General features: G+C 42.1%; 2 protein-coding genes across 4 annotated transcripts in view; one reads left to right on the forward strand and one right to left on the reverse strand.

The window, feature by feature from the left end:
• The window catches only part of Insyn2b (inhibitory synaptic factor family member 2B), a 331,485-nt gene extending 310,782 nt beyond the window's left edge, over positions 1-20,703 (forward strand). For both annotated transcript variants that reach the window (XM_087194859.1, XM_004836399.3), the window contains exons 3-4: positions 1,338-1,412; positions 17,690-20,703. In XM_087194859.1, coding sequence (XP_087050985.1) covers positions 1,338-1,412; positions 17,690-17,873 — 259 coding nt within the window. In that variant the 3' untranslated portion in view covers positions 17,874-20,703. The remainder of the gene's footprint in view (positions 1-1,337; positions 1,413-17,689) is intronic.
• Dock2 (dedicator of cytokinesis 2) overlaps positions 1-26,709 on the reverse strand; it is a 433,172-nt gene that overhangs the window by 196,600 nt on the left and 209,863 nt on the right. The window lies entirely within an intron of this gene.

A 26,709-nucleotide genomic window follows, 5' to 3' on the forward strand; every position in this document is an offset into this window, starting at 1 on the left:
AGCAGTAATTTCCCAGGACCAGGGTAGAGATCAAGACCACTGGTTCCCATGAACATAATGTTGCCAAAATGTGTGAAGTTCATCGTTTCTCCAGATCAGAACTCACATTTTCCCTTTGCTCTAATTGGATTTCCTTTAATTCTAGGCTTTGGTGGGATTGGGTGGTGTAATAATCAGCTTTCTGTTGCTGTGACCAAATTGTAACATACACAACTTAAAGGGTAAAATGTTTATTTTTGACTCACAGTTTTCAGAGGTTTTAATCTTTGGCTGGCACCAAGGTGGAAGAGCACAGTGGATGGAAGCTCCTTAACTCATGGCAGCCAGGAAGCAGAGATACAGGGAAGGAGCCATAGAAGAATGGGCCAGGGACCAGATATGGTTCTTAAGGTCACACCTCATGACCCACCCAGACACACACAGAAGCATGCTCTATTAACCCCCTAGCATCTCTCAAATTGACTATCAAGCTTATCTATCACAGGTGGACTTCTATGGGGTTTTTTCCCTTTGTTTACAGGTAACAACAGACTGGGGGTGGGAAATGATGAAGCTGAAGAAACAAAAAGAATTTTTATAGAGTTGAGGGCCCAGTTGATAAATGATGGGAGGAAGTAACAGCAGGCAGGAATGGCCCCTAGGCCATCTTCTTAGGGAGTCATTGGATTTGCATAGTACGGATGTTAGTTCTGGTGTGTCTGCCACAAAGGACTTGACGTGGTTACTGAATTTCCTGCTGACCACCCTCGCCTCTGACCACTTTGATGACCTGGGCCCATTCATCACTGACAAACTCACTGGGAACTGAAATGAGATCACAATTCTGCAAAGAGGGAAAAATCACAAAATGCCTTCCTGTCTGACTCAGCACCCATATGGTGAAGGGCAGGCAGTGACTTGTGTAAGTGCGGACCACTTGTTCCTCTAAAAGTCACTCTCTAAAGACCAAGAAGAAGCCATGGCTAAAGTCATCAAAAAGGGAAAGGGAGAAAAGTAAGGCCCTGCTACATCACTTTAGAAAAGAGAACACTGTGATGGTACAGACAGAAACGAACTGAACCAAGGGGTCAGAGGTTTTAATAATCATCCTCTCCCCACCTGGAAAATCCTTCATCTTTCATGATTGCTGTGAGTAGGAAAACTCCTCAGATTTGAAATGTTTAAATGTAGATAAAGCCCTGTAAGAATGTGAGGTTTCTTTCTTTATAATGATCATGCAACTTCAGGTCATCATAAATACTACACTACTGTAGGGACTAAGGGATAGGTTGGTAGAATGTGTTTGTCTCACATGGCTTTTGGCCATAGATTTATTCAGCAAATGCTCTATCTTGCAGGCGCAACTTTTATCGAACTGGCCAAGATCTCAACAACTGCAGTACCTGCCAGAACACAGCATGCATCATATACAGGTACCTGGCCGAGACTGAGGCCTGCTTGGCAGAGCACACAAGCTGCAGGGTCCACTGAACACTCTAGAAAACTCTCTTAAATGCAGAAAGTCAAGAGAGAGTAAAAGGGGGAATTTGAAACTTAAAACATGTGGTGTTTAACTATGAAAGGTGAACATCCAGTTCCTAGACAAGAATTGCTTTGTTTCCTTATGTTGGGTCCATGAGCAAATCCTTTGGATGTAGCCAACCTTACAGTTATAGAACTGAGGATGCAGGCACCATAGTCAGCTCTGCATGCATACCGTATTTGTGTCCTATATTGCAAGGTGTGTGTTACAGTCTTCAGAGAAGTTAAACCATCAGCCCAGGTCATGTATATTATTGCCTTGAGAGCAGAAGGGTCCAGACTTGGGACTTGCATCCATATTTTCCTAATTCCACACTCGTGATCTCACTTACTCCACTGCCCTGCCTCTCCCTCCATAGCAGCTCTTCTACGACAAACACTGTGTGTCAAAAACTGTGATAAGCACTTTGTGTTTGTTTTCAAATACAACATTTCCTTCCAGCATGGGTCAAGTTTGCTACAATAAAGTGGACTTTTATAATTGATAGATGGGAAAGGTATACAGTAGTAAGAACACCAAGCTTAGAGTTACAAGGTCTATATTTGAACCCCTAACTCTAATGTCAGTTCACTTGACCTGGCTCAGTTTCCTGATCTGTAGAGTGGTAACAGTGATCCCTATTCAGAGTGCCATAAGGGCCAAGTAAGATAATATATGTGAATGCCTTTAGTAACCACAAACCTCTGCACAAATCCAAAGGGCCATTATGGTTATTACCAGAAAGATCAATGCCTCCTCAGCTGGAAGCCCACTTTGGGTGGCATGGTGGAAAAGTGGTCAAAAGTAGTCATTTCAGTTGATGACATCTAATTTTGTTTGACAAAAGTGTATGGTTTTGCTTTCTGCATTACTTTTCTCTTCTCAATGAGAATGGCAGCTCAGGGCCTGAGAAAATTGCAGCCCAATTGTGTAGCCTATGTCTTCTTTCAGAAATTTCTCATCCTGTCTGACAGAATTCTGAGATTTCTCCTAATAGGGGACCATGTGCACGGAAGTCAGGAGGTGCTTATACTGAGACAGGGGCCTGGGAGTCTTCTCATCAGAACTGTCAAATCCGTACATGGAGGAACCACAAGATCACACGTTTTTGCCAAATGACAGAAGACTGGTGACTGCTCACTCTTCCCCCCTGAACATGCACACAAATGCCTTTCCCATCTCAGAAAAGGAACCTGGGAAATTTTGAGCACTGGAAAGTATCAGTAGGCAATCTCATCTATTGCTATCTTTTTTTCACCTTTTATCTTTTTATGTGTCTATCTTAAGCAAATTCTCTAATCACTACAAGGGCAAAACTTATGAAATACCTATACAGATAGAGAAGACAAAAAGTATTTATCATAAGCAGGAAGAACTGATTTGAACTAACCTCCATTTAAATCGTGGGTGGTCTCTCTTCAGGTAGCCAGATGATGTCTTTTCTATTACTGTGAAATGATTTTTTATTTGGCTTATGGAAGTCAAAGAGGCAGGTGGTTATCTCTCAGCTTTCCCTGTTTCATGACTTGGTCTTGAACAAGTCATTTCTGGCCACTGAGGTTTTTTCATTTAAAAAATGAGAGCACTTAATTAGGCGGTCCCAATCTAGTTCTGACATTCTATTATTCCAAGCTGAATTAAAAGTGACAATATTTAGTTAAACTGTGACCTTCCAGCAAGTCTGAGAATGCTTGCTTTTTTTTTTTTTTTTTGGTACTTGCTACAAACATCTCAAGCAAACATTCTAAATTAAGTTGCACTCCTGGATGGGTTAGCAAACCTTCACACACTCCTCCTTTCCCAGAAGAATATACATTGTTTGCATTCATCCCTCACTGGCATTCAAAACCAGGTTGTCTCTCAGACAGTATCTGCATCCTTGTACCCAAACCACTGCAAAGGAATGGGCAATTAATTTGATGAAAGCAGAGATCACAACAACATCCCCATCATAGCAATGGTGGGAAGATGAGAGTTGTCATTTTTTAAAAAAACATTTCAAGTGACTTCAAACTTGTGTTATGCCCTGGAAAGTCAGATCTTAGAAGCTAATGAATAAGTGATGTGAAATGCTCATCTGGAGGCCTCGTTAAGCGGCAGTGTCTCTCCCTGATGATGGATGGGGCCAGTGCACATCACTGTACATGAAGCACATGGACACATGATCGATTGCCCACTGGGCCTTCTCCTCTAGAGATGTTGCTGCTAAGTTAGCAACACATACGATTTCCTAAGTGGGTTTCCCACAGGCCCCATCAGCAAAAGGCTTTGTCTCTGCTGTTTGCCGCTCTCAAGACATGTGAGGTCATCTGGTTCTGTCCAATTCATTCCCTCTGCTCCCTACATCACCAAGGAGCACAGCACCAACACTGATGCTAAAGGTCCCGGGCATGGCTCTCCAAGGCTTCTGGGGATGGGATACATCAGGGAGAAAGACTCCTTTGACTTTTTGTTTGTTTGCATTTTTAAAAACTGAGCTCCAGGAGAAGGGAGTAGGAATGGGCTCCAATTCTTACGCTGGTTCCCAGCTGTATAGTCTTTATTCACTTTCCTTACCTCTCTTTAGCTTTAATCATAAGACAATTTACCCAAAGGGTTAAGTGAATGCCAGTTGTGGTACCCAAGATTAAATAGCATTGAATTACCTAGTAGGAAAGTTGTTCTCTTTTCAGATTTATTTCAATCCTTCTGATTACCTGGAGGGGGAAATTTGTGTTCAGTGCTAGAATGTCTTTAAATCCTTTCTAATGCTTGCAAATCACATTTCTTTGCAAAGAGAAAACAGGTCTCAGGTTCCTAGCCCTGGGCAAGCAAAAAGATCTAGCCAGAATGAAATAATTTTTAATTTCTTTATGGAAACTTTTAACTTTTGAAACGAATCCTCTTAAATATTTATGGTAAGGGATACAGGTCCCCATTTCAAAGTGATATTCCTATTTGGTATAGTTGTTTTTTAGGTTTAAAATGTGAATTGATTTAGAGAAAAAAAGGTTAAGTAAATAATTGGGCAGATGGTATGGGAAATCTTATAAAAACCATGGAGGTAGTGAACCACTGATTGAAGTTTTCGAAACAGTGCCCTCAGAAACTGACTCCTTTACTTCTTCTCAAGGGCATAAGGTCTCTCCAAGAACACCCCCTCCTTCCCTCACCCTGTTCTGTGCTCCTCAGGCTTTGCATTTTATCATTTCATCTTCCTAATCATTCTAAAAATAATTACACAGCCTCTTTGCAGGATTTTGACTATATGGTTCATGCATTTCTTTTCTGGACATAGCTCCCAGAAAACAATCTACTTGATTTAGGCTGTAAAATGTTTCTAATGTCTTAAGGGAAAATAATAGAAGATCTATTCCAGAAAAAATTTTAACTAACATCCAAGAAGTTGCTTTAAAAATAGAAATGAAGAGCAAGCTGCAAATGCATAATTTTCAATAGGAGAAGAGGTTCTCCATATAAAATTTGAAAGGTGCTGGAGCAGAAGGAGAAATAGAACAATTGTTTTTCTGAGTCTACTTGGACAAGCTATTCCTCTTCTCATCCTCTTACCATTGTTTCAGCTGTCTTCCTGTGGCACCATTTTCCCCTATTCTTCTCTAAGATGTGGGAAGATACACACACAGACACACACACACACACACACACACACAATTTTCAGCTAACCACAGACTTCCACTGGATATCTGTATCACTCAGCTTCATGTTGCTATAATAAAATACCAGGTACAACTGACGTACAAAGAGGGAAGGTTTATTTCACTCATGGTTCTGTAAGTTTTAATCTAAGATCCAGCAGCCCATTGCTTTCGGGCTCTGGTAAGAGCAGTACATCATAGCAGAAGCACATGGCAGAGCAATCTACTTATATCATGAATTAGGAAGCAGATCAAGATGGAGAGACTAGGGTCTTGTAATCTCCTTAAAGGGCACACCCTAATGACCTAAGCACCTCCCATACGGCTCCATCTATTGAAGGTCTACAGCACTTTCCACCATGACCACCCTAGGGACCAATCCTTTAATACATGCGGCTTTGAGGGGACACTCATCCAAACTATAGCAATATCCCAAGGCACCCCAAATTTACCATATCTCAAAATGCACACTTCATTTTCACCTATAAAATTGGTTCTTTTCACATATTCCTTATTTTGTTTGACACCAATGGCCATGCAGTGACTCCATAAAGACTTTGCAGTCCCCACTAACAACACATATCAAGTTGACTAGCAATTCTAATTGCTGTATCTCGCTCCTTCACTCCAACTCCTTTGCTATGGCTCAAGAAATGCCCTCATCAGTCATCATCTGAGTGCTGGTTGATCTTTTGTCCACAGGTCCCCTTTGTCCTACCCCGGATAATTTTCAATGTAGATTGCTAAATTACACCTGAAAAACAGAATCTGGCCATATCATGCCTGTGCTGAACAATTTGGATCTTATTGTTTCTTTTTCCTCATTTTTCAAAGCCCTTTGAATGTAATGCTCAAGTCATTTAATTTTACCTGCTACATCTCCAGTTCTTCTGTTCCATTACTCAACTACAAGACTCAGTACATTTGCATGATTTTTCTCACTTTCTTGGAATCTCCATTCCATGTGCCTTTGTCTGGACATTTCCCAATCTTTCCAAGAAATCCAGTCCCACAGACAATCTTACATCCCTTCCTATGAAGGACCCCCATCTGTGACATGTATTTTACCCTGCTATACTATCAATCTTAATGCATCGCAATGCAGTTCATGAGTTACTTTCCTCTAGCGAATGGCTAGTATCTCAAAGTCATAGAGTAGGTTCTAAAATGTAGTTGGTGTGCAATAGATTCTTATCAAAGAAAGGGATAAATATATTGACTTGAACAGGAATTAAAAGCAGTGAAGGGCTTGAGACAGCTGTTTGGCCCCAAGTAAAGTCATTGTTACCATTTGTGTGCACTTTTCCGTTGGTTGGGGACATGGGGGATCTTAATCAAATGTTCTTAATAGGAAAAGAAAGCAAGATTTTATGTAGTAGGTTCTCACTGATCTCTTTGAACCAATTCAAATAATGACTGGGTGTAGTACATGAATTGTCAATTTTTAAATCCTTGGAACACTACATATTCTCAACGAGATGGAACCTAATCAAATCTTCCTCTGATGACTCAGACAGCTTGCTGCACTTTCACAGGACATTGAGATCTTGTTCTTCTTGGCCATCTAACATTATTGCCTAGGACTCATTGCTGGCTGCAGCAGGAAGGGCAAAGCTTGACTGTGGAGAGCCACAAATCTCCCTCCAGGCTGAAATATCTCCTTTTGTTGATATCTGTCCAGTGATCTCTAAAGCATGAGATCTATAGGTTTTCTTGGTTAAACATCAAAACCCAGAGCAGCAGGCAGAATAATGCCAGCAATGTCCACACCCCAACTCCCAGACCCTGTGGATATGCAACCTTATCTAATTAAAGGGGGTTTTTCAGATGTGATTAAAGATGTGAGACAGGAAAAATACTCTGGGTGGTCTGAGTGGGGTGGAGATCCTCACAAAGGTCTTTATAAGGGAAAGAGGTTGCATGGGACTCAGAGGAAGAGCAAGAGAAGTGAGACAGAGGCAGAAGCCAAAGTGAAATGGTTAAAAGATAAAAAATGTGGGCAGCCCCTAAAAAGCTGGAGAAGGCAGGGGTACATTTTCTCACAGAGCCTCCAGCAGAAACATAGCTCTGCTGACATCTTGATTTGCAGCTCTGGAGGGCTTCTGATCTCCAGAGTTGTAAGAGTAAATTTGGTGTTGTTTTAATTCACTACATTTGTGATAATTTGTTTCAGAAACAATAGGAAACCAGTACACTCAAATCCCTATGATGCACAAACTATGTATCTCACTGGAGGTCAGTTTATTTGACTTTGATGATTTTACAACTACAACAGCTGAAGGCAGGTGTCTGGTGGCATGAAATTTACAGAAGAAAAAAAAAGAAAAGAAAATACTGCCACTTACTGAGCATCTATTATTCACTGGTGATTTCAAGAACTGTTTCCACACTTAATCCTCACAAATATATGGGATAGATTAAAGTATGCCCTTGCTACAGATGAGGGAGCTGAGGCTAAGGAGGGTCAGTCACTTGCACAATGTTTAAATTAGGGAACGGATGCTGAAAAAGGCCAGGGACTTACTCGATTATAATGGAACTAGTAATTGCAAAAGTACGATCAGAACTCAGCTCTGACTTCCTGCAAATGCAATTCCACAGCATGTTGCCTCCAGAGGCCTGACCATCTGATGGCTACTGGGGCTCAGTGGGATGTTCTGATACTGCTGAGTTGAAGTGGGGGCCCTAAACAGTGTTCGCAGAGTGTGACCATGGACCATCTGCATCAGAACTTCCTGGCTCTCTGTTAATACTGAGTGCTGGACTTTACTCTCAAGGCTACTGCATCAGAAAGCATTGGGCAGAGAGTGAGAGTCTGTAATTAGAGCAATCATCCTGGGGAAGGCTGAAGCTTAAGGAACATTAAACTAGGTAAAACTGGAGTCTTGAAAGGAGATGACAACTGATTTCCTAGAAGGTTTTGCGATGACCAGCCTACAAACAGGAAATAGGCCAGAAACTAGCAAATTTAATGCATCCTTGGAAAGAGAGTTACTTGTTTGCTTGGCTTTGATTTAGGGGTTCAGTGATTATCTATAGACCTACTTATATATGTAAGGCAATAATGGAAGCAAAGGGAAGGGAAAGAAGAAAAAGGGGGTACTTGCTGTTGGAGTGAGCACATCTGATAGCTTCTGCTCCCAATGATACTCTCTCACGCCATGCCAGGACCCAAGCTTGCATTATTCATTACTTAGGGGATTCATTTGACGCCTTTTGTTCCTTTCACATCTCCAAGCTCCTCAGGCTCATTTCAAATCAGGAAGTATTTGGCAATCCAGGCTGACATTTAAGATTAAAACCAATTAAGATTAAAAGCAATTAAAGCCCAACTTGGCTCCCCAGCAGGTAGCCCAAATGCATGGCACTGCCTTCCACTGAGTCCTGGAGGATTCACAGTACATGCCTGACAAGGGCTGGGTATGCCAAGGGCTGACTATGCACTGATCACTGCTAGGTTCCTTCTTCCGGAGAAAGGTATGGTCACCCAGCTCCTGAATTAAGGCGTATGAGTAAAGCTAAATGCCATCCCAGAACCCTCCACTGCTACCTCTCACTTCTTCAGACTCCACAGATCACAAATTCTTTTGTTATTATCATCATCGACACTGTTAAAATCCTTCTCAACCAGACTGAGCAGAACGTAGCAAATGTGTAAAAGGAGATTTGCTACAAGAGCCTCCCTTGGGACCTAGCAACCACCATTGTCCTACCTGGTGCTTCCATTTACAGTTTTGACAGCATGTGACAAGGAGGCTCCCTGAAACACAGGCCACAGCTTTGCAGCTCTGGACCCTGCAGGAGAAAAGCAAGGGCTTCACCTTGTGGAGGAACAAGAGGCTTGGGCTCTATGAGCCACCTGAGATCACATGGTTGGAGGTGCTCAGAGCCTTTCCTTGAGTCTCTTTCTATGGACAAAGTGTTTGGCCACAGGGCTTTGGCTTTGCCTGCCACTTAAAGCAATTACCTAACTAGAGAAAAAGGCATTTCTCTAGAAATTGCAATATGCATTCAGTCCTATGGTTTTAGCAACAAACTTTCCACTTAAATTATTTAGTATTTCCCCTTTTGTCTGCTTAGGATGCTCTCCCAGCATAGAGCCAGGTGAACTGTGAGAGCCACAGTCTTCCAGCCACCATCTGCTTTCTGGCCAGCAATGAAGTCTGCAGTAAAAATAATTACAGCGCACACAGCAGATCTGTTCTCTCTAGTAATCACAGGTGCATTTGCAGCTCTCATCAAATTCCAATGTGGACTGAGCTACACTATTTCAAATGCTGGAACATGAACATCATGGAAATATCATCCAGTAACCCCCAAACAACCACTCACAAACGCTACTTAAATTGTCCCTTGGGAAACAGTCATGAAGTTTGGGGTACAGATGGAAATTTCTCAGAGCCCCAATAGGTTGATACCCAAGACATTTATTTGTCCCTTATCCCTGCTTCTCTTGGTAGCTTTATCCCTTTCTTCTTCTCCCTATGGTGCAAGGGAAAAGAGGTAGAATTTACAACATCAGCAATTTATCTGCAATAAAAATGAAACCTACTTTAATGCATTCATGGCTAAAGAGTCTGAAACATGCCATAAATATGAAATCGAGTGAGTTGAGTATTTCTCAGGAGTAACAAACGTGTGCCATTAACACAGAGACCACAAATGACCATGCAATGACCCAATCTTTCTTTGTCAAGCTTACATAATACACGTTACCATTTGTAGAATCAACCAGCATATATGTTGTTAACACTGCCCTTGTGCCATCTCATTTTATATTCCCAATGACCCGAAAATATAGGTAGGGTTATTATTCCCATTTTAGAAATGAAGAAACTGAGACTCAGTGAGGTTGAGTTATCCAAGATCCAAGGGAGCCAGGGTTCAAACCTAAGTCCTACTTCCAGGAGCTTTTCCTTGTCCTTTCTCCTTTTTTGTTTTGACTTTGCCTCATCCATGAACATGCATGTTACATTTCCCTTAGATAATAGACCATTTTGGGGATGTTAATGTGTTTCTTGTTACAGAGACACAGATTTCTTTCAAAGACAGCAATCAATAGCAAAGGTATCTGTGGCTTGGGCCTGCTCACTTATGTGCCCAGAAGAGAACCTGTGAGTCTCTGAGGACTCCTCAGCAGACAGACACTTTAAGAGGATGACTATTTTTGCCAATTTTAAATGGCTGCAAGTTGTGAAGCTCAAAATGGCACTGTATAAATAATGAGCAAACTAGTCACAGGGAGAAAGTTTGAGAAAGTACATCTCTCCCAGACTGTGGTGAAGGAGGGGGTCAGATAACTAAAGCTCCTACCTTCCCAGACTGTAATTCTTTCTCAAAAATGCTTTCCAAACTGGTGAGATTTACCCAAGTTGACAGGAACCAAACACCCCTTGCTGCATCAATCAATTCTTACGGCTAATACTTTAAAAAAGAAAGTTGCAGGAAGCCAATCAATCTGTGGTGCACCTGGGTTCTATGGCAAGTTGGACCACCAAAATACTCCTATGAGAGATGGGGAAAATGTGGAGAGAAGTTTGGAAGGTGTCCATCAATTTCTCAGTCAACTTGCTTCTAGTGTAGAGTTGATGGCAGTGGTGGTCAACATCTGTCTTTGTAAAGGAGCGAGACCCATCTGCTAAGCAGGGGGCACCCACAGCCCACTGAGACATAGCCACCATACCTGAGACCCAAACTTGCTAAGTTCACATATGATCATGAATGAGCTGTCTGCTAAGGGGAAAACATTTTCTCAGGCCTCACTGTCAAGTCTGTCCTGAAATCTAGAAAGAAGATATCAGGGTGACTGGTCAACTGGCCCATGAAGGTCTCCTATGCAGCCCATCCCAGCTTCGGTGTGGTAAACAAAGGACGGTGGGATCACTCAGGAGTGCCACCATGCCACCTGCACCCCACATATACCTTTTGCAATCTGGATATCCTACCATTACAGGAACTCTGTTGCTTCAGTGCAGTATGTCTTAATGGCTAAGCTTTGGAGCCAGACAAGGTTCCAATCTTGGCTTTCTATTACTTACTGGTATGTACCCTTGGCGGAATGTCTAACCTCTCTTTGCCTCATATCCTCATTTGGGGAATGAAGATAATATGATTTAATCTCATGGGATTGTGAAAATTATACAAGAAAAGGAATGTAAACTTGCAGTATAGTGTCCAGAATATAAATTTCCGTCCATGAAGAACAGTCATTTTTCTTGTCATAATTATAATTATTGCCTATTTAAATCACTATGTATCCTATCCTGACATGCTCAGGTCCTCATTGTTTTTTCTCCGTATAATATAATTTTGAAAGAGCCAGGTTCTTTGACCCCTCTTAGACAGAAAGAAGCAAGGACTAGTATTCAGGAATCCATGAGTTATGTGCTAGATGTTTATGCTCCAAAAGATTCCTATGTTAAATCCTAATATCCAATATCACGGCAATTAGGAAGCAGAGCCTTCATGGAAGAACTGGTACCTTATAAAGACTCCAGAGAGTTTGCTTGCCCCTTACAACATCTGTGAGCCAAGAAGTGCATCCTCACCAGACATGAGTCTGTGGACACTTTGGCCTTGGACTTCCCAGCCTTCACAACTGTAAGAAATAAGTGTCTGTTGTTTAAGCCACCCAGTCAGTGGTATTTTGTTATGGCAGTCTGAACAGGTTTCGACACTAGGTTGAGAACGGATCCTAATTCACATTAGGATTTCCCTTTGCCCACTTGCTTTCCTGTTAAATGGGCATAACACCATCCCATCTTTCCCAATTTCTGCACTATCTTGAAGATAAAATGAAACATAAATGTAAAGTGTTTTGCAACTTTGAAGGTGTCATATTAAAGTAAGAGATTTCTTTTTTTTAATTTCTATATACACACATACATATTGGTTCACCTAACTTCTGCTTTCCCAGCCAAGTTTCTCCATCTAAAACCTCACAATTTTTTTAAAAAACCTCACAATTTTGCTTGCTCATGCATCCATATATTTATCTATTTTTTCTATCTGCTTCTTACTGTTTTATTGTCCAAGCAAGCCATGACAACATAGGCCTCTGGCTGCTCCCAATTACCTAGAAAAGGATCCCTCTACTTTTCACCTAGCATGATTACTGGAGCCGTGATCTGTCAACTAGATTAGTGAGGTACTCTCGAGATAGAAACCTGAAAATTGTCATCCATTTCTGGTTTACACAGAGCTCACTTTCTAGCCACCCTGTGGCACCAGGCTTAGACATGTTCTTGAGTGTGAAGGGCTCTAAGGCTCCTCAGTGAGTGCAGCATCCCTTAGACAGAGGTCCTATATCCTGTGCATCCTCAGAGGACCAACCCCACACACCCTGGCTGCTCTGGACTGTATCAGTGGCTTCAGCCCTGCACCCTTCATTGTAACAACTACTTAATTACTGCTTGTCCTGTACTCTGCATCAGGGCTCTGCAGGAACCAAGGACTTAAGACTCATCTTCATTCTTATGATCTTGCTCAGAATATAGAGTGCAATGGAATGTGGGTGATGAAACATGGTACAGGTTAGGGGCACGGGAAAGGGTTAAAGGAAAAGAAGGGGAAAGAAGACTGGAATGATTATTGATCTTCTACCTTGATTCTTGGGCCAAACCCCAAGGCAGAGAATCCATCCCCAGAATCTATAATCAACCCTCTGCTAAGAATTTACTTGAATTCTTACCAAAATGACAATGTATTCCTCTTTTTCAAGGGACTACTGAACATGATACGGGCTGCATCTCCTCTTTTCCACCCAGCCTTAAGATGTAAAGCAGACGAGGGAGAGAGTGCATGGTCCCTCCCCATTTATAAGGCAGCTGCCACCAAAGCAAAATGTACTCCCTTTCCTCTCCTCCAAACTAAACAGTAGTTTGTCAAATGAATGAATAAGAAGAAAAGTGACAATTTTCCTTTATGTTAATAAATTGCTTTGGCCTAAAAAACATTAATCAATTTCTCTCCATAGCATACACACTTCCCTATACTCTGCTATTTAGCTGGCCTTGAAAAGAAAGTCACTTGCAATCCCCTTTAAACTGTCAAGACCTGTGGGGGCAGTCACATGTGGGGGAAGGGAGTTCCCTAAATCCCCCTGATTATAATGGAGCCCCCCTGTGTTTCCATAGAAACATAAAGCGTGTATTCCCCGAATGTACACAAAGGGGAGGGTGAGGAACATTGCTGTGGGCAAGGTGTACAATTACTGAAGAGCTGAGGTTCCTGAGATGTGAAGATAAAGGACTTAGGGAAGAAGTCTGGAGTGGGCAGAGACTGTGTCCCACATAAGATGATCATACCTATTATCATGTCCCATCAGTACAGCTGCCCAGCAAAGTAGCTATTATAATCTCCACATTCAGCTGAGTGGCAGGGAACAAAGAAACTTGCCCGAAGTCAACTAGCCAGTAAGAGGTGCAGCTCTCCCATCCAAATCCATGACTGTTCAGCTCAAAAGCCCTTACTCCATCATCTATCTTAGGCTGCTATGACAATGACACAGGTCGTATTCTGTCTCCTGACTCTTTTCTTCCTCAGCCCGCCAGGTTTGTACACATTCTGGAACTGCTCAGAATTATTTTTTCTAATAAGTAATGGGACATTTGTAAATCTGATGAACTCAAGTGGTTTATTGTTGTTACGTGTTTGCCTATTTATTTGTTTGCATTATGAAGTAAGAAATGTCACATATAAGGGGGGGAAGGTAAGCTGGTCTTGTAGGTGTGTGTTTGTATAATTTGGTAGGAACATATGGATGAAGAACTAGAAAGCGGGGGTAACTGAGAAAAATAAGCATATTTTGAAAGCAATTGTTAGTTTAATCATCTGCTACCGGGAACACTGGAAAGTAAGATCCACAGGGACAGTATTCAGATCTGCCTAGCTCACTGTCATGTCACTAGAACCTAACACAGGGGATGGGTGGGTGGATAGATGGGAGCTACTAGCACGGAGGATTGTACGCTGAGCCAGGGATACCCATTCTCCTTAGCTCTACCTGATGCTCTATGAGGGAGATGGTTTTGCTGTCACAGTAGATAGGGCAGGGATTCTTTGAGGGTTAAGAGAACTGTGTATATGGATGTTTCCTATCTGTGAAACATGTATGTCCCTGGTGCTTCAAGGGGTAAGAATCAGAGTTCACAACTCACTGCTTTAAATTCCTTCCTTGAAGCAACACAGAGTTCATCTGGGACAACCCTTCTCCTTTTTTTTTTTTTGTATATCCTTTTATTGGTACATTTTAGGTGTACAACATAATAACATTCATCATTGGAGATATGCACCTTTACACACTCTCTTGGTTATTATTTTTCCCTCTCCCCCTGCTCTCCCTTCAACCCCTCCATCCCTCCCTATTTACAAAGACTTTGTTTTCATTTTTTCGATTTCTCACACTAATTCCATTCCCCTCTTTCCTTTCCCCTACCCCTCCCACTTCCCCCTCCCCTTTGCCCCTTTTCTTCCTATTTCACATTATCTATTATACCTTTTAGTCCTTATTTACACTTTCAGTTTCTCACACTAGAGAAACTATTTGGTATTTACACATGTATGTCCTATTTATTTCACTTAAGAGTATCACCTCAATATGTATCCATTTAGCAATAAATGTCTCTAATTTCTCATTTTTTATGGCTGAGTCATACTCCATTTTATTAAAAAAACCACATTTTCTTTATCCAGTCTCCAGTTGATGGGTATTTGGGCTGTTTCCAAGTTTTAGCTATTACAAACTGTGCTGCTATGAACATGGGTGCACATATATCACTGTGGTATGACTCTTTTAATTCTTTGGGGAAGATCCCCAGCAGTGGAATAGCAGGGTCAAATGGGACTTCCAGCCCTAGTTCTTTGAGGTATCTCCATACTGATTTCCACAGTGGTTGCACCAGTCTACACTCCCATCAGCAGTGGAGCAGGGTTCCTCTTTCCCCAAAGTTCCACCAGCATTTGTTGTTGGTTGATTTCATGATAGTAGCCATTCTTTCTGGAGTGAGGTGGAATCTCAGCATTGTTTTCATTTGTATCTCTCGAATGACCAGTGATGTTGAACATTTTTTCATATGTTTATTTGATATGTCTACTTCTTTGTGTGAGAAATGTCTGTTCATTTCAGATGCCCATTTTGGGATTGGGTCTTTAAATTTGGGAGGTCTGATTTTTTTAAGTTCTTTATAGATTCAAGATAGTAGACCTTTGTCTGAGGGACCGCTGGTGAAAATTTTTTCCCACATTGTGGGTTGGGACAACCCTTCTGAATCCACCTTCTTAACCAGCTACTGGAGAGACTAAAGCATGGATAGTACAGACAGAAACCCACTCCATCCCTCAAGACAAATCAGGGTGCAGTACCATGGTGCATCTGGAAATGTGAGACTCAGTGTGCCAGTCTGTGGATGCCTTCACCTACTGACCTGGAAGATATTTGGCTTTGACTGAAAGGTCATTATTGAAATGGGCTAGCACTGACTGAAGACAGAGCCACTGGACTAGCAGTGTCAACTGGGCAGGGAGAGTGTCAATCTCTCTACTGTTCCTTTCTCAGAACCAAGGACAGGGCCCGGGACACTGAAGATGATCAGTCAATGTTTGTCAAATGCTGCAAGCTATGTATGCAGATGTTTTTAAAACTTAACTGAGGTCCTGGGAGTAGGTACCACACTCATTCTGCACGAAAATGGGAAATGACTTCCCCAAGATCTCACAGTGGATAAACTATGAAGCTTGGCTTTAAAAGATACAGCCTGTGTTGCATTTATTATACAGGTCACCTAACTAGGATTATGTTCCTATAGAGAGGATCAGGAAGGAAGAGAAAGCGAAAGGATAAAAGCAGAAGAGAGGAAAATCTGGGTGCTGCTTTTCCAAAGTAGAGAAATTAAACAATTAGACATCCTTCCTCAGTGCTCCCTAAGAATTGATAATTCATCTTCTCAGCTACACAATAGGCCAGTCTGCCCTTCTGTCTTTTCAGCCTGCATCTTCTAACTCAGAATGCTTGGTGACAAGGCACCATTTGAGGCTTCATTAGTCACATGTAGCAATGGTGATTTATCTTTTCAGCAGCATTCACTGTGATGCTGAGCTCTGGAAGGTGGCATAGAGATAGCAGACAAGGGCAGGTGGCCCTCTAATGATGACTAGTTTTCATCCCTTGCTGGGTATAAAGGCCTTAGCCAGCCATGCCACATCGCAGAGCAATGTGAAGTTTTTCGTCTTCCACATACCACCTTTCATTTTTCTCCTGGCTAAACAAGGAGGATGTACTGTTTTCATGACTCTGCATTTCCTCTCCTTTCTACACTCCCATGCTGGGTCCTCATCCTTAGATCTTCTGAGAGCCCTGGGATGATACCAGGTAACAAACACATCTAAAAGCTTAAGAGCCTCCCTACAAGCACCGACACTGAAACCTCCTCCAGAAGTCAATCTCCTAGGGAGGAAAGTGAACAATTAAGGACACAGGGAGCCCCGCAAAGCCTGCAGGGCTGTCTAAGAGGATTTGTTTCCTCTGATCCTGCTCTTTCGGTTCTGGGGAGGCTAAGCAGAGGAGACAGGTTGAGTCCCTGAGGCGTGGTTCCCAGAAACACAGAGGTCAGGGGTAGCCTCAGCCCCTACCCCTCCCAGGCCAGAGCTCTAATCCAGCCCCTAGACTTTGGTTACATTGCTCCCTGAGATGGGGACCCAGGCCTAAAGCCCCCCTCTGCATTTCCACAAAGGTCCTGGGCTGGGCTTCATATCTACCTCACAGACCTTGGTGTTAGGCAACACAGTACAATGGAGTCTGGACATTAATGACTTCAAAATGCACAAATAAAATAACAGAAAAGGAGGGTGTTAGGAAATGTCCATCAGTAGAATATTTAAATCTATCTGTATTGAGGAATAGCATGAGGTAGTCATATATGTAAAGCTCTCTAAGACACATTTTTGAGAAGCCATTCAAAGAGCAAGGCATGGCACATCGGTAGTGATAATGGTAATGACGATTAAAACAGCAGCCAGAATTAGCACAAAGAGAAGGCTGACCACAGGTCAGACACTGCTCTGGGTACATCATTTATATAGGCTCAGTCTAAACGCATTAATTCCAAAGAAAGCCTTTGCGATAGGTGCAATGATAACTTTCATTTTACAGATGAGGAAACTCAGCTCAGTTTTATTCTGTGTTCCCTTATGTTATTTAAATATTTTATAATGAGGCAGTTTTCATGAAAATGTGGAAAAACAATACTAACAATGAGAAGCATTAAATAAATGCAAGAGAGAGGGAGCATCAGTGTTTATTGAACACCTACCATCAGGCTGTCATGTTACGTGTCTTACACTTAATAAATTCCTTGCAAGGGAAGATTCTGGGTGTCAATTTAATTGATGAAGACTGGGGGTTCAGAGAGATGGTATAACTCTCCTATGGCCACACAGCCACTAGGTCACTCAGGTCTTATGATCATGCTCTTCCATGCTAACTGGGCACCTGGTGACCCTAAATCAGTGTGTACTGATGTGACTTTACCTCCCTTCCTATTCTCTGTGTTTCTAGTGTAGAGTATGACTTTCGGCAGCAGGAAGGGAGGTTCCATGAAGTTCTGCAGAGCCTGGAGGAGGTGGAACCAGCTGAGGAGTTATCGCCACTCAAGTCCCCAGAAGAACCCCCGGCCCCTGAGAAACAAGACTTACGGCGGAAAACCAAGAAAGTGAAGAAAAAGTGCTTTTGGTGGATCTGAGCTCACTGGGACCACCTCTTGGCCTCCCCACTCTGTTCCCTGTGATGGGGACTCACTGACCACAAGGCCGACTCTGCTCCTTTGCAAAAGCCCCAGCTGGGAGCCCTTGACCTGTGGAACAGAAGTGCATGGGCTCATGTGGCCCTGCTGGACACTTGATCGCCAGCCTTCCCTGAGTGTGTGCCACTGCTTGCTGAGCACTTCATGGACACTGGCATGACTACTGCTGAATTCCCTGTCACATGTGGTCAGGCTTCATCCTGGTCTGTTAAGTCCAAGTTCCCCATAAGCAAAACCCCCACTTCACTTTCTAACACCTCTGCGAGGCTAAGCCTTTCCTACTCATCTGGGGTCCATCAACCCAGAGGAAAAAAAGAAAGAAATCCACGTTGTGCAGAGCAGAAAGACAGAGGAGGGTTATAAGCAGATACCCCTCCCCAATTAAATAACCTGGTAGTTTCCTAAAAATGTCAGAATACATAAGCACAACAGAAGTGGGCAAGGCATAAACTTGCAAGAGCACTCTGGTGTGTTGGGGTCATTTTTGTTTATAATGAGCCCTTGATTCCAAATCAAGGAGCTGTCATCTCATGCTGTAAGGGCCATACAGTCTGTAGCACTGCAAGGTCTCCCCAGGATATTTGGACTTGGTATGCCCATCCTGTTCGACTGGAATTCAAAGAGGGTTTCCCAGTTGTAGTTCTTCCAGGATCACCTAACACCATGCATCCTTTACTGGGGCCCGGGGCTGCCTGGAAGCGGGGAGGGTAAATCTGGCTGGAGTCTGAATTTTAAAGATTTTGCAGTTAATTTATGTGCAACATTGAAGATCATGAGATTCTGCAGCCTGTCAGTGACATCTTTTCAGCAACATAAATGAGGCTGAGAAAAACCACAACACTCCTTTTTGTTCATTCAGCCCTTGACAGCCCTGTAGATAGGTCCAGACATATATGAATCTATACAGTGTCCCCTCCCAGTGACCAGACAACAGGCACCCCATTGAAGAAGCAGCAGGACTGGGGATGCCATTTTCATATTAAAGACCTTTCTTTCCCAGTTTGAGTTCTGAGACTGGTTCAGTCTTTTGAAAAGATCTCCACACATAGAAGCCCAGTCAAACATGCATGGCTAAACAAACTTCCAAAAGTAAATAATTAAGTAATTGCTACATATTCTTAGGGAGGAGGGATAGGATAGAAAGGCTGAGAGTCCTTTGCATTAAATTAAATTATCTGCCAGCCCCTGGTTGGACTGATGCTGTCAGAAAGGGATCCTAAAGCAAACCATACCTTAAATTGAGAAGGAATCTCATAACCCCCTTGGCTGAAGCCCCAGTGTCTCAGGCAGTGCCTCTGCAGAGCCCCGCACTCTGTGGATATGTGGGATGTGCATATCCCACTGCAAATTGAGACTAATTGAGCAAACCACCCAACAGTTTCAACTTTTCCTGTCACAGCGCTGCAGAACACAAAGCTATTTGAGGGAGAGTGAGAGGGAAACTTGGCAAGGAATCTCGGCTTGCACTATTTAAGTCTTGGAATGTCATTCAAGACATTCTTGTTCTGTTTCTAGTGTAATGTTTAAACCCACAAAATGAGACCGGAATGCATAACATCAAGTTAGAATTAAGATAAATACACTTGTCATACTTAAGAAACCACATTTCAATAAGATATGCTACCACTGGCTAAAAGCCACGGATCTTTCTTCTGTATCTATACAACCAGCTCTCAATTGGCCCCAGCAATGGAAAAGAACAGCACAGAGGGTAATCCAATAAAGTGAAATCATTTAGGATCTCTTATGTAATTTTAGCTTGTAGAGTTTCCATCTTAATTTGCTTTGCTTACACTAATTTTGAATGAATTTATATTTTCGGGTATCATGCTGGAATGAAAATAATCCTGCTCCTAGAATTAAGAGACCAGGCACCAGAGCAGTCTAGTCCACTAACCTGCAGCATATTGCTTAAGTTTTCAGAGCCTGTTTGTTCATTCTTGAATGAAGATAGGAACATCTGTATTGCCTACCCACCTTACAAGCTATGTGCACCTTCTAACATCAAATGAGCAGACCCACTCAGACCCAAGCTGAAGCATCTGCTCAGTTAGCGGGGAATGATGAGACAAATTGCAGGTAACTCACACAAAATTAAGAAGCCTATGTAATCACACACATATGATGAATTGGGGGCCTCACCTAAACTCTTAACAGAATTAAATAAAATTGGGATTGGAAATTATTGACATTTCTAGAAATAAAACCAACCAAGGCTATAATGATTCCATACCAAAGCACAACACTGGATTACTTGGACCACCTACCTGTAACTGGGAAAGAGGTCCCTTCTGAAAACTGAACCTTTATAATCAATATGAGGAAAAAAGCATTTGATAAATACCTTCTTGCTGAACACAAAGGATTGTTTCTATGTTTAAAAATCCACACATACATGTACCAAAACTCTACTCATCTACTCATGTGAAAACTGCTGCTTCATTGTAAAATATTATGAAACATCTACCACGATACTCTATAGAAATGCTATACTGGAGGTTATACGGTTTTATGGAGAGAGATTAATTTAGCAAAAATTACTTTTATAAAATTGAAGGGGAAAATATTGATATATCAACTTAAATTATGGGAGTTTATGTAGCTGCTTTCTCTGTAGTTAAAAAATGTGTACTCACTATCCTTGGAACTTAATACCAGCTCATCTGTAGAGCACCTTCTTATAGACAATGTACTAATAATATAAGGTTTTGTAAATTTCTAAACTGTTTTAAATGGGATATTATCTTTTGCAATAAACTTACATATTTTTCCTAGGTTTCAAGACTCCGTTATTACCTTGGGTTGATTTGGGTTATAAAATTTAAACTCAAAAAAGAAGTCTCAAAGGACCTTGGCCAGGATGGCTTTCATTATAACAGCTTTACCACATATCTTAGGGATAAACAACAGACTCAGACCTCATGTCACAATGGCCACATGGAGCCCTATGTGCCCTGGAATCAGGGAGGCAGCAGGATCAATCAGTGCAACCACCCCTACTTTAATTCATGGGCACACGTATTCATGATTTTCATCATTATGCCCGAACACCTGACTCTAATTTACTCCGTATTTTTCACCTCATTTTTCCTTAAAAGGTACTTTTGTATCACCCATACAAGGAAAACCAACATGATGTTCCAAAGCCAGAAGATGAAATGAAAATCATTTTATTAAATTCAAAAGTATTTAGAATTTTGAGGGCTGTGGGAGCTAAGTCTGTGACCAGCTCTCCTTGTAAAAAAGTGATATTTGCAAATATTCAATGCATAGTAAAGTCACATTAACACCAAATCTATTTTCTGCTTGACTAATCAGGATATTTGGGAGAGAATTAAAAACAAAACAATCTTCTCCTCATATCAGTTGGGTGTTTTTCTGCCTTGTCCATGAACCATCTAAAACCATCTTGTTTATACCTGGAATATGAGTCCTCCATTTAGGAAATATCAATTCAGGTGAAACAGAAACCACACAAATCCTTGGACATAAAATCAGAAGCCTTGGGCTTCATAGCCTTCTTTTTGCTGAGTGATCTCAGACGAGTGGCTTAACTTCTGTGAGCCTCTGATTCCTCTTTTTATAAAATGTAGCCCCAGCCTCACAACGGTGTCCTGACAATTAACTGAGGGAAAACCCTGAGCAAAAGGCAGGGCCTTCAGCAAGTGCCCCACAAATCCATATTCATGCATTTGTTTGCTGGTGGAAGTAAATTGCAAAAGAGGAAGAAAGATCCTTTAAGGAGGCTACAGTTTGTGTCAGAAACAAGATTATGATTTTCTCAGGGTAAGGAAGAAACTCTCCCAGGCCTTATTAGAGCTATCAGAAACCATGACAATGCATAAAAAATAACCAAGTGTGTTCAAGGACTCTAAAGAATATCCAGGCACATGAGACCATTGCAGATGGTAGTGTTTCAAGGAAATAGGATCTTTGTGGCATGGAATCAAATATCCCAGAAATGGGCCAGGGATTTACCTCAGTGGTTTTGCCGCCTGCTGCACAAGTGCAAGGACCCAAGTTTGATCCCCGGTACAAAAAAAAAAAAAAAAAAAAAATCCCAGAAATAAAAGAGACTTCAAGAGCTGGTTTGCTCCCACCTGGAGTAAGAGACAATTAAGTAAAGGTAGATGATCTACTCCCAGGTTTGCATCAGCAGTGAGTGCTGGGAGCAATGTAGTAAGTGGGTGGAATGTATGAGCCCTTGGCCATTCTAGAAACCACTCAGGCTAGACTTGAAACTCATTCTTACATCCACTAGCTGAGCAGAGTCCTCAATATGATCTCCACTTGAAAAGGCTCTAATTTAACCTGCTTGAGTCAACTTGCTAAATACTAAAAATGATATTTCTTTTTTTAGTTCCAGGAACCTAAGGTGTTTTATGACCGTTATGCTCACTGAGCTGCAAAAAGGCTGGAGCCAGGCATGGTGGTGCATACCTGTAATGCTTGCACTCTGAAGGCTGAGGCAGGAGGACTGCCATGAGTTCTAGGTCAGCCTGGACTCCACAGTGAGTTCAAAGCCAGCCTTAACTACAGAGCAAGACCCTGTCTCATAAAACCTTAAATAAAAGAAAGAGAAAAGAAACAGGCAGGAGCACACATCCAAACCCAACAATGATTACATCATGTGGGGTCTATGTTTGATCAGCCTAATGATCATAATCCCTTTTGGGGGTACTTTTACCTCAATTCCCTCCCCCGTCTTCTTTTAACCAACTTACAGTCCACATTCCTATTAAACATGCCATACCACCCCTTCTCTTGAGTTTTCACAAATATATTATTTCTCCCACCCTACAGGACCCTTTACCCATGAAGAGTAGGGATCCATCTGCTGGTGACATATAAAGCTTGGTCTTCTCATTGCCAGGGAAAGCCAGGTTCCCAGATCAACGATTCCTGGGTCATGATGCTCACCACCATGGGCATCCTGTTTCAATCCCCCTTTCTGTCTCAACTGGCCTCTACCGAAACTCCCCCAGCGATCTCCTCTCTTTCACTCTCTTTTCTTTCTTGTACATTCTCTGCACAATAGCTAAAGTATTCAACTGCAAGATTTAGTTCTGAACCAGGTAACTCTTTCTATTAAAACCATTCAATGTCTTCCCAATAAACACAGAAAGTGAAGACCAGGTCTGTTGGTGTGATGCAGATCCTCTGCAGGACCTGCCCCACGTCTCCAGTAAGTTCCTGGCACAGGACTGCTACCTGGCTACCCTCCAGTTGAATTAATTCCCCTTGGACCCTTTGGTCCCATCATGCTAACAACCCCCAGAGAATCTGGGGACATGACACTCTTCCTCATGCCTGGAACACTCCTCACCACACTTCTCCCTGCCAAGTCTCCAGTAGGTAATGCCACCATGACTACCACCACTCTGCCCCAGACCGCCCCAATTACTCCTCTTAGCCATTCACTAGGTACCAGGGACCTTGCCTCAAAAATCACAGTACAGCTGTCCTTATACATACATTTGTGTCACTCTTGAGTGAATGTATTTCTCCCTAGCAAGCCTATCTTCCTCAGATAGAAACCTGGCTTACGTTTGCTTGCCTTTGTATTTCCAGCTCTTGCCATAATGGGATTCAAATATTTGTTGCAAGAGTAACTTAATAAATAAATTGGACTTAGTGGGATGAGACCTTAAAAATGGTCCTTAGTCTTTCCCTTGTCCATCAGTCTTCACATGGAGATGGCACCATTAGCATATGCAGCCTGTCTCTGGGCTCCTAGGATCGGGGTCTTCAGCGGGTAATGTGCCCAAGGCTTCTAACTTCACTGTGGTCTACGTGGCAAGACTCCAGAATCATTAAGACACTACTGTCTTCTCCCTGTACCCTTATCCTGAATATTGACAGCCCAGCTTAACCTTGTTTCAGAATAAATTGGCATCATAATTAAATCCCAGTGCATTTTGCACATTTTACCAAGATACTGCCTTATTGTAGGAGAGAGAAAATGAGTTCTGAAATTAAAGCAGATTGTTAACTATTTTCACTGTAATGTTTCTATTAAAATGCCAGCATTTATTACATATGACCTAGTCCATTTCAGACAAAATGCAATTTAAAAGAGACAGGGCTAACGAAAGGAGCATTTGGGGCAAAGTATTTTGTCTTATCTTCAACTATGATGAAAGTGAAAAGACAATAAAAAATCACACTAAAGGATTATTTGCTCTAGAGCAAATAAAAGCTTTATTATCATGAATGGCTTTCACAAATTCTTAAAATCCATAAGTATATTATATTAAATTTCACTCAAATGAAACCTATAATTTTTCTCCTGACAAAACCTCAATATACATTATTTTAGATCATCAGTCAGACACGGTGACCTCCACTGGACACTTTGGCTTGGTTTCCCAGGTAGCACACACAATGCTGTGACATCAGGTTATGCTAAGAGACAAGCTTCTTTTCCCAGGAGCCATACAGGCTGTCATTTTAATTGCTGAACTCCATAGCAGGTCATACGGCTCTTTCACTGAATGCAGCAACAGACTGAACCCCATCCCACCAGCAGCCACTCATGGTTGACCGAACGGACCGGAAGTTATCTGTGGTTGTCACTATTTTCTGTTTTCTTGAGTTTTTTTCAAATGAAACAATATACCTTCAGTAGTTGCAAACGAAGGATCAAAGAGAGCAAAATCAAAGCAATGCAAGACATCAACATTCACAAACACACGCTCCTGGCTTGGAATGCATTTCCAGGATGGGATCACCTCTCCTACTGCAAATTCACCAGCTCAGAGAATACTTCATGGAGAAGTACCTGTCTATAATCACTTCCTTCAGTATGCAGCCTCTTCTCCATGCCAGACCAGGAGCCACAGACGCTGAGAGAAAACTGCAGGTGTGGCCCTGGCCTCAGCAAGCTGTGGCCCACTGGGGTTGCCCACAATCAGCAGGTGTCCTTTTCTGATGTGTCCCACCTGGAGGTCATTCACCCTCCTTCTAACCCTCCTCTTGGACTATGTGTCATCATCTTCCCCTTTCTGCTCTGTATGTTAAGCTCCCTAAGAATCAGATTGCTTTTCTCACCTGGTAGTGCCCAACGTCTAGGAAGTCCTGATTTTGCTGCACTGCAAGATTTCATCATTGTGAGACCTTATCTTTTCCATGTGGTCCCTGTCCTGGTCTTCAAGGTCTACTTCCACTCCCTGTTTTCCAGTCTTGTCACAGATGCCTGAGAATCTAAGACACATACTCAGCCATGTCATTCTCTGGCTTTTCTGTCTCTAATTATTTTCCACCACCATCCATAGGCACTAAAACTCCTTTGCAGCAAACAAGGCTCCTTGGCAACTTGACTTCCACCTAGCAGTTATGCCTAGCTTCCAACTAGCTCACTATCCCTATACTCAACTCCTTGCCACTCTCCAAAAAGCCAGGAGCCATTATGTATTAGTGACTTTGCACATGCTGTTCCCTCGGCCTTTTCCGTGGCCTATCTACCACACGAAATCGGTTTCATTTGAGGTGAGAAGGGTGGCAATATACTATTAACAGTGGTGATAAAAGCTCTAGTTTTTTGAAGTTACAATGGGCCATTACTAAATGCTTTTCTTCCATCATCTCATTTATTCCTCAAAAATATTACCACAAGGTAGTTTATGAATACAGCCATTTTCCAGTAGGATAAATGTAGAGTTAGGGGGAGAGATAAGTAATTTGTCAAAGCCCACGGTATGGGGTATGAAAACTGTAGTTCCTTCAGGTCTGCCCAACTTGGGAGCCTGGGCTCTTAACTTCTATGGCAGACAGCAAGTTGCAATTTAAATGTCACCTCCTCTCTGTAACTTTTTCTGATCATCTCCCACCGCTGCTGTGGAATTAGTCATTCCATGCTCTGAAACCCATAACACTCTGTACAGGCTGCCACTTTCCATGTTCCATTGAGATTTCTTTTGTCAACCTCGCATGCTCATCTCCACCAGAAAGCAAAGACTTAAGAGACAAGAACTGTCATTTCCATCTCTGGGTCGCTCCATGATCTTCCTGCCTTGCCTAAGATGCTATAAATGCTTTCTATAGATTGTTGAATGAATGGGGAGAAAATATGGCTATGAAAATATTGAGAGGAGAAATAGTCCAGAGGAAGAAAGACAGAGCAGCACAAGGCCAGAAGTCCTGACTTCTGCCAGCTTTTCTGCCTAATTTTGAACAAGGACCTTCACCTCCATGATTAAAATGGAACCATCTGCCTTTCTGGTTTCATGGGCTGTTGAGAAGAAAAGTAAAATTACATACATGGAAATGCTCCAGAAAGTCTATCTCATTGATTCCTTTTTTTTGGTACTGGGGATTGAACTCGGAACCTTGTGCTTGCGAGGCAGGCACCGGAACCACTGAGCTAAATGCCCGGCCCTAATTCCTATTTTTAAAGGAATAGTGTTTGAGATTTTTTCTTCTGATCACAAAAGGAAAGCAAAATTATTTTAGAAAGTTAAACTCCAGAAAGAGGCAAAGGAAATGTTCTCTAAGCAACACAATTTTAGTCTCAGAACTGAGCCCTGGATCCTGCCTCTGAGATATGGAGGGTCTCTGGTGTGCAGTCACATTTCTTCCCCCTCCCTGACCTACACTTTCTTTGAGGACTTTGTTGTTGGTGTTGCATTTCTGTAACCTTTCTAACTTGAAGTCATATAATTTTCTTATTAAAAAATCATCACAAATATCCTTTAACAATGAGTGTGCAATGTATCACAGTATGATGTAGAATAAATCTAGGAAAACAGGCTCTTGGGTCATCTTGGGTGGGATGACA

The sequence above is a fragment of the Heterocephalus glaber genome, unplaced genomic scaffold (genome assembly GCF_053883595.1).
Source record: "Heterocephalus glaber isolate CG9 unplaced genomic scaffold, H.glaber_assembly_v1.0 deba00001606, whole genome shotgun sequence".
Lineage (NCBI taxonomy): Eukaryota > Metazoa > Chordata > Mammalia > Rodentia > Bathyergidae > Heterocephalus > Heterocephalus glaber.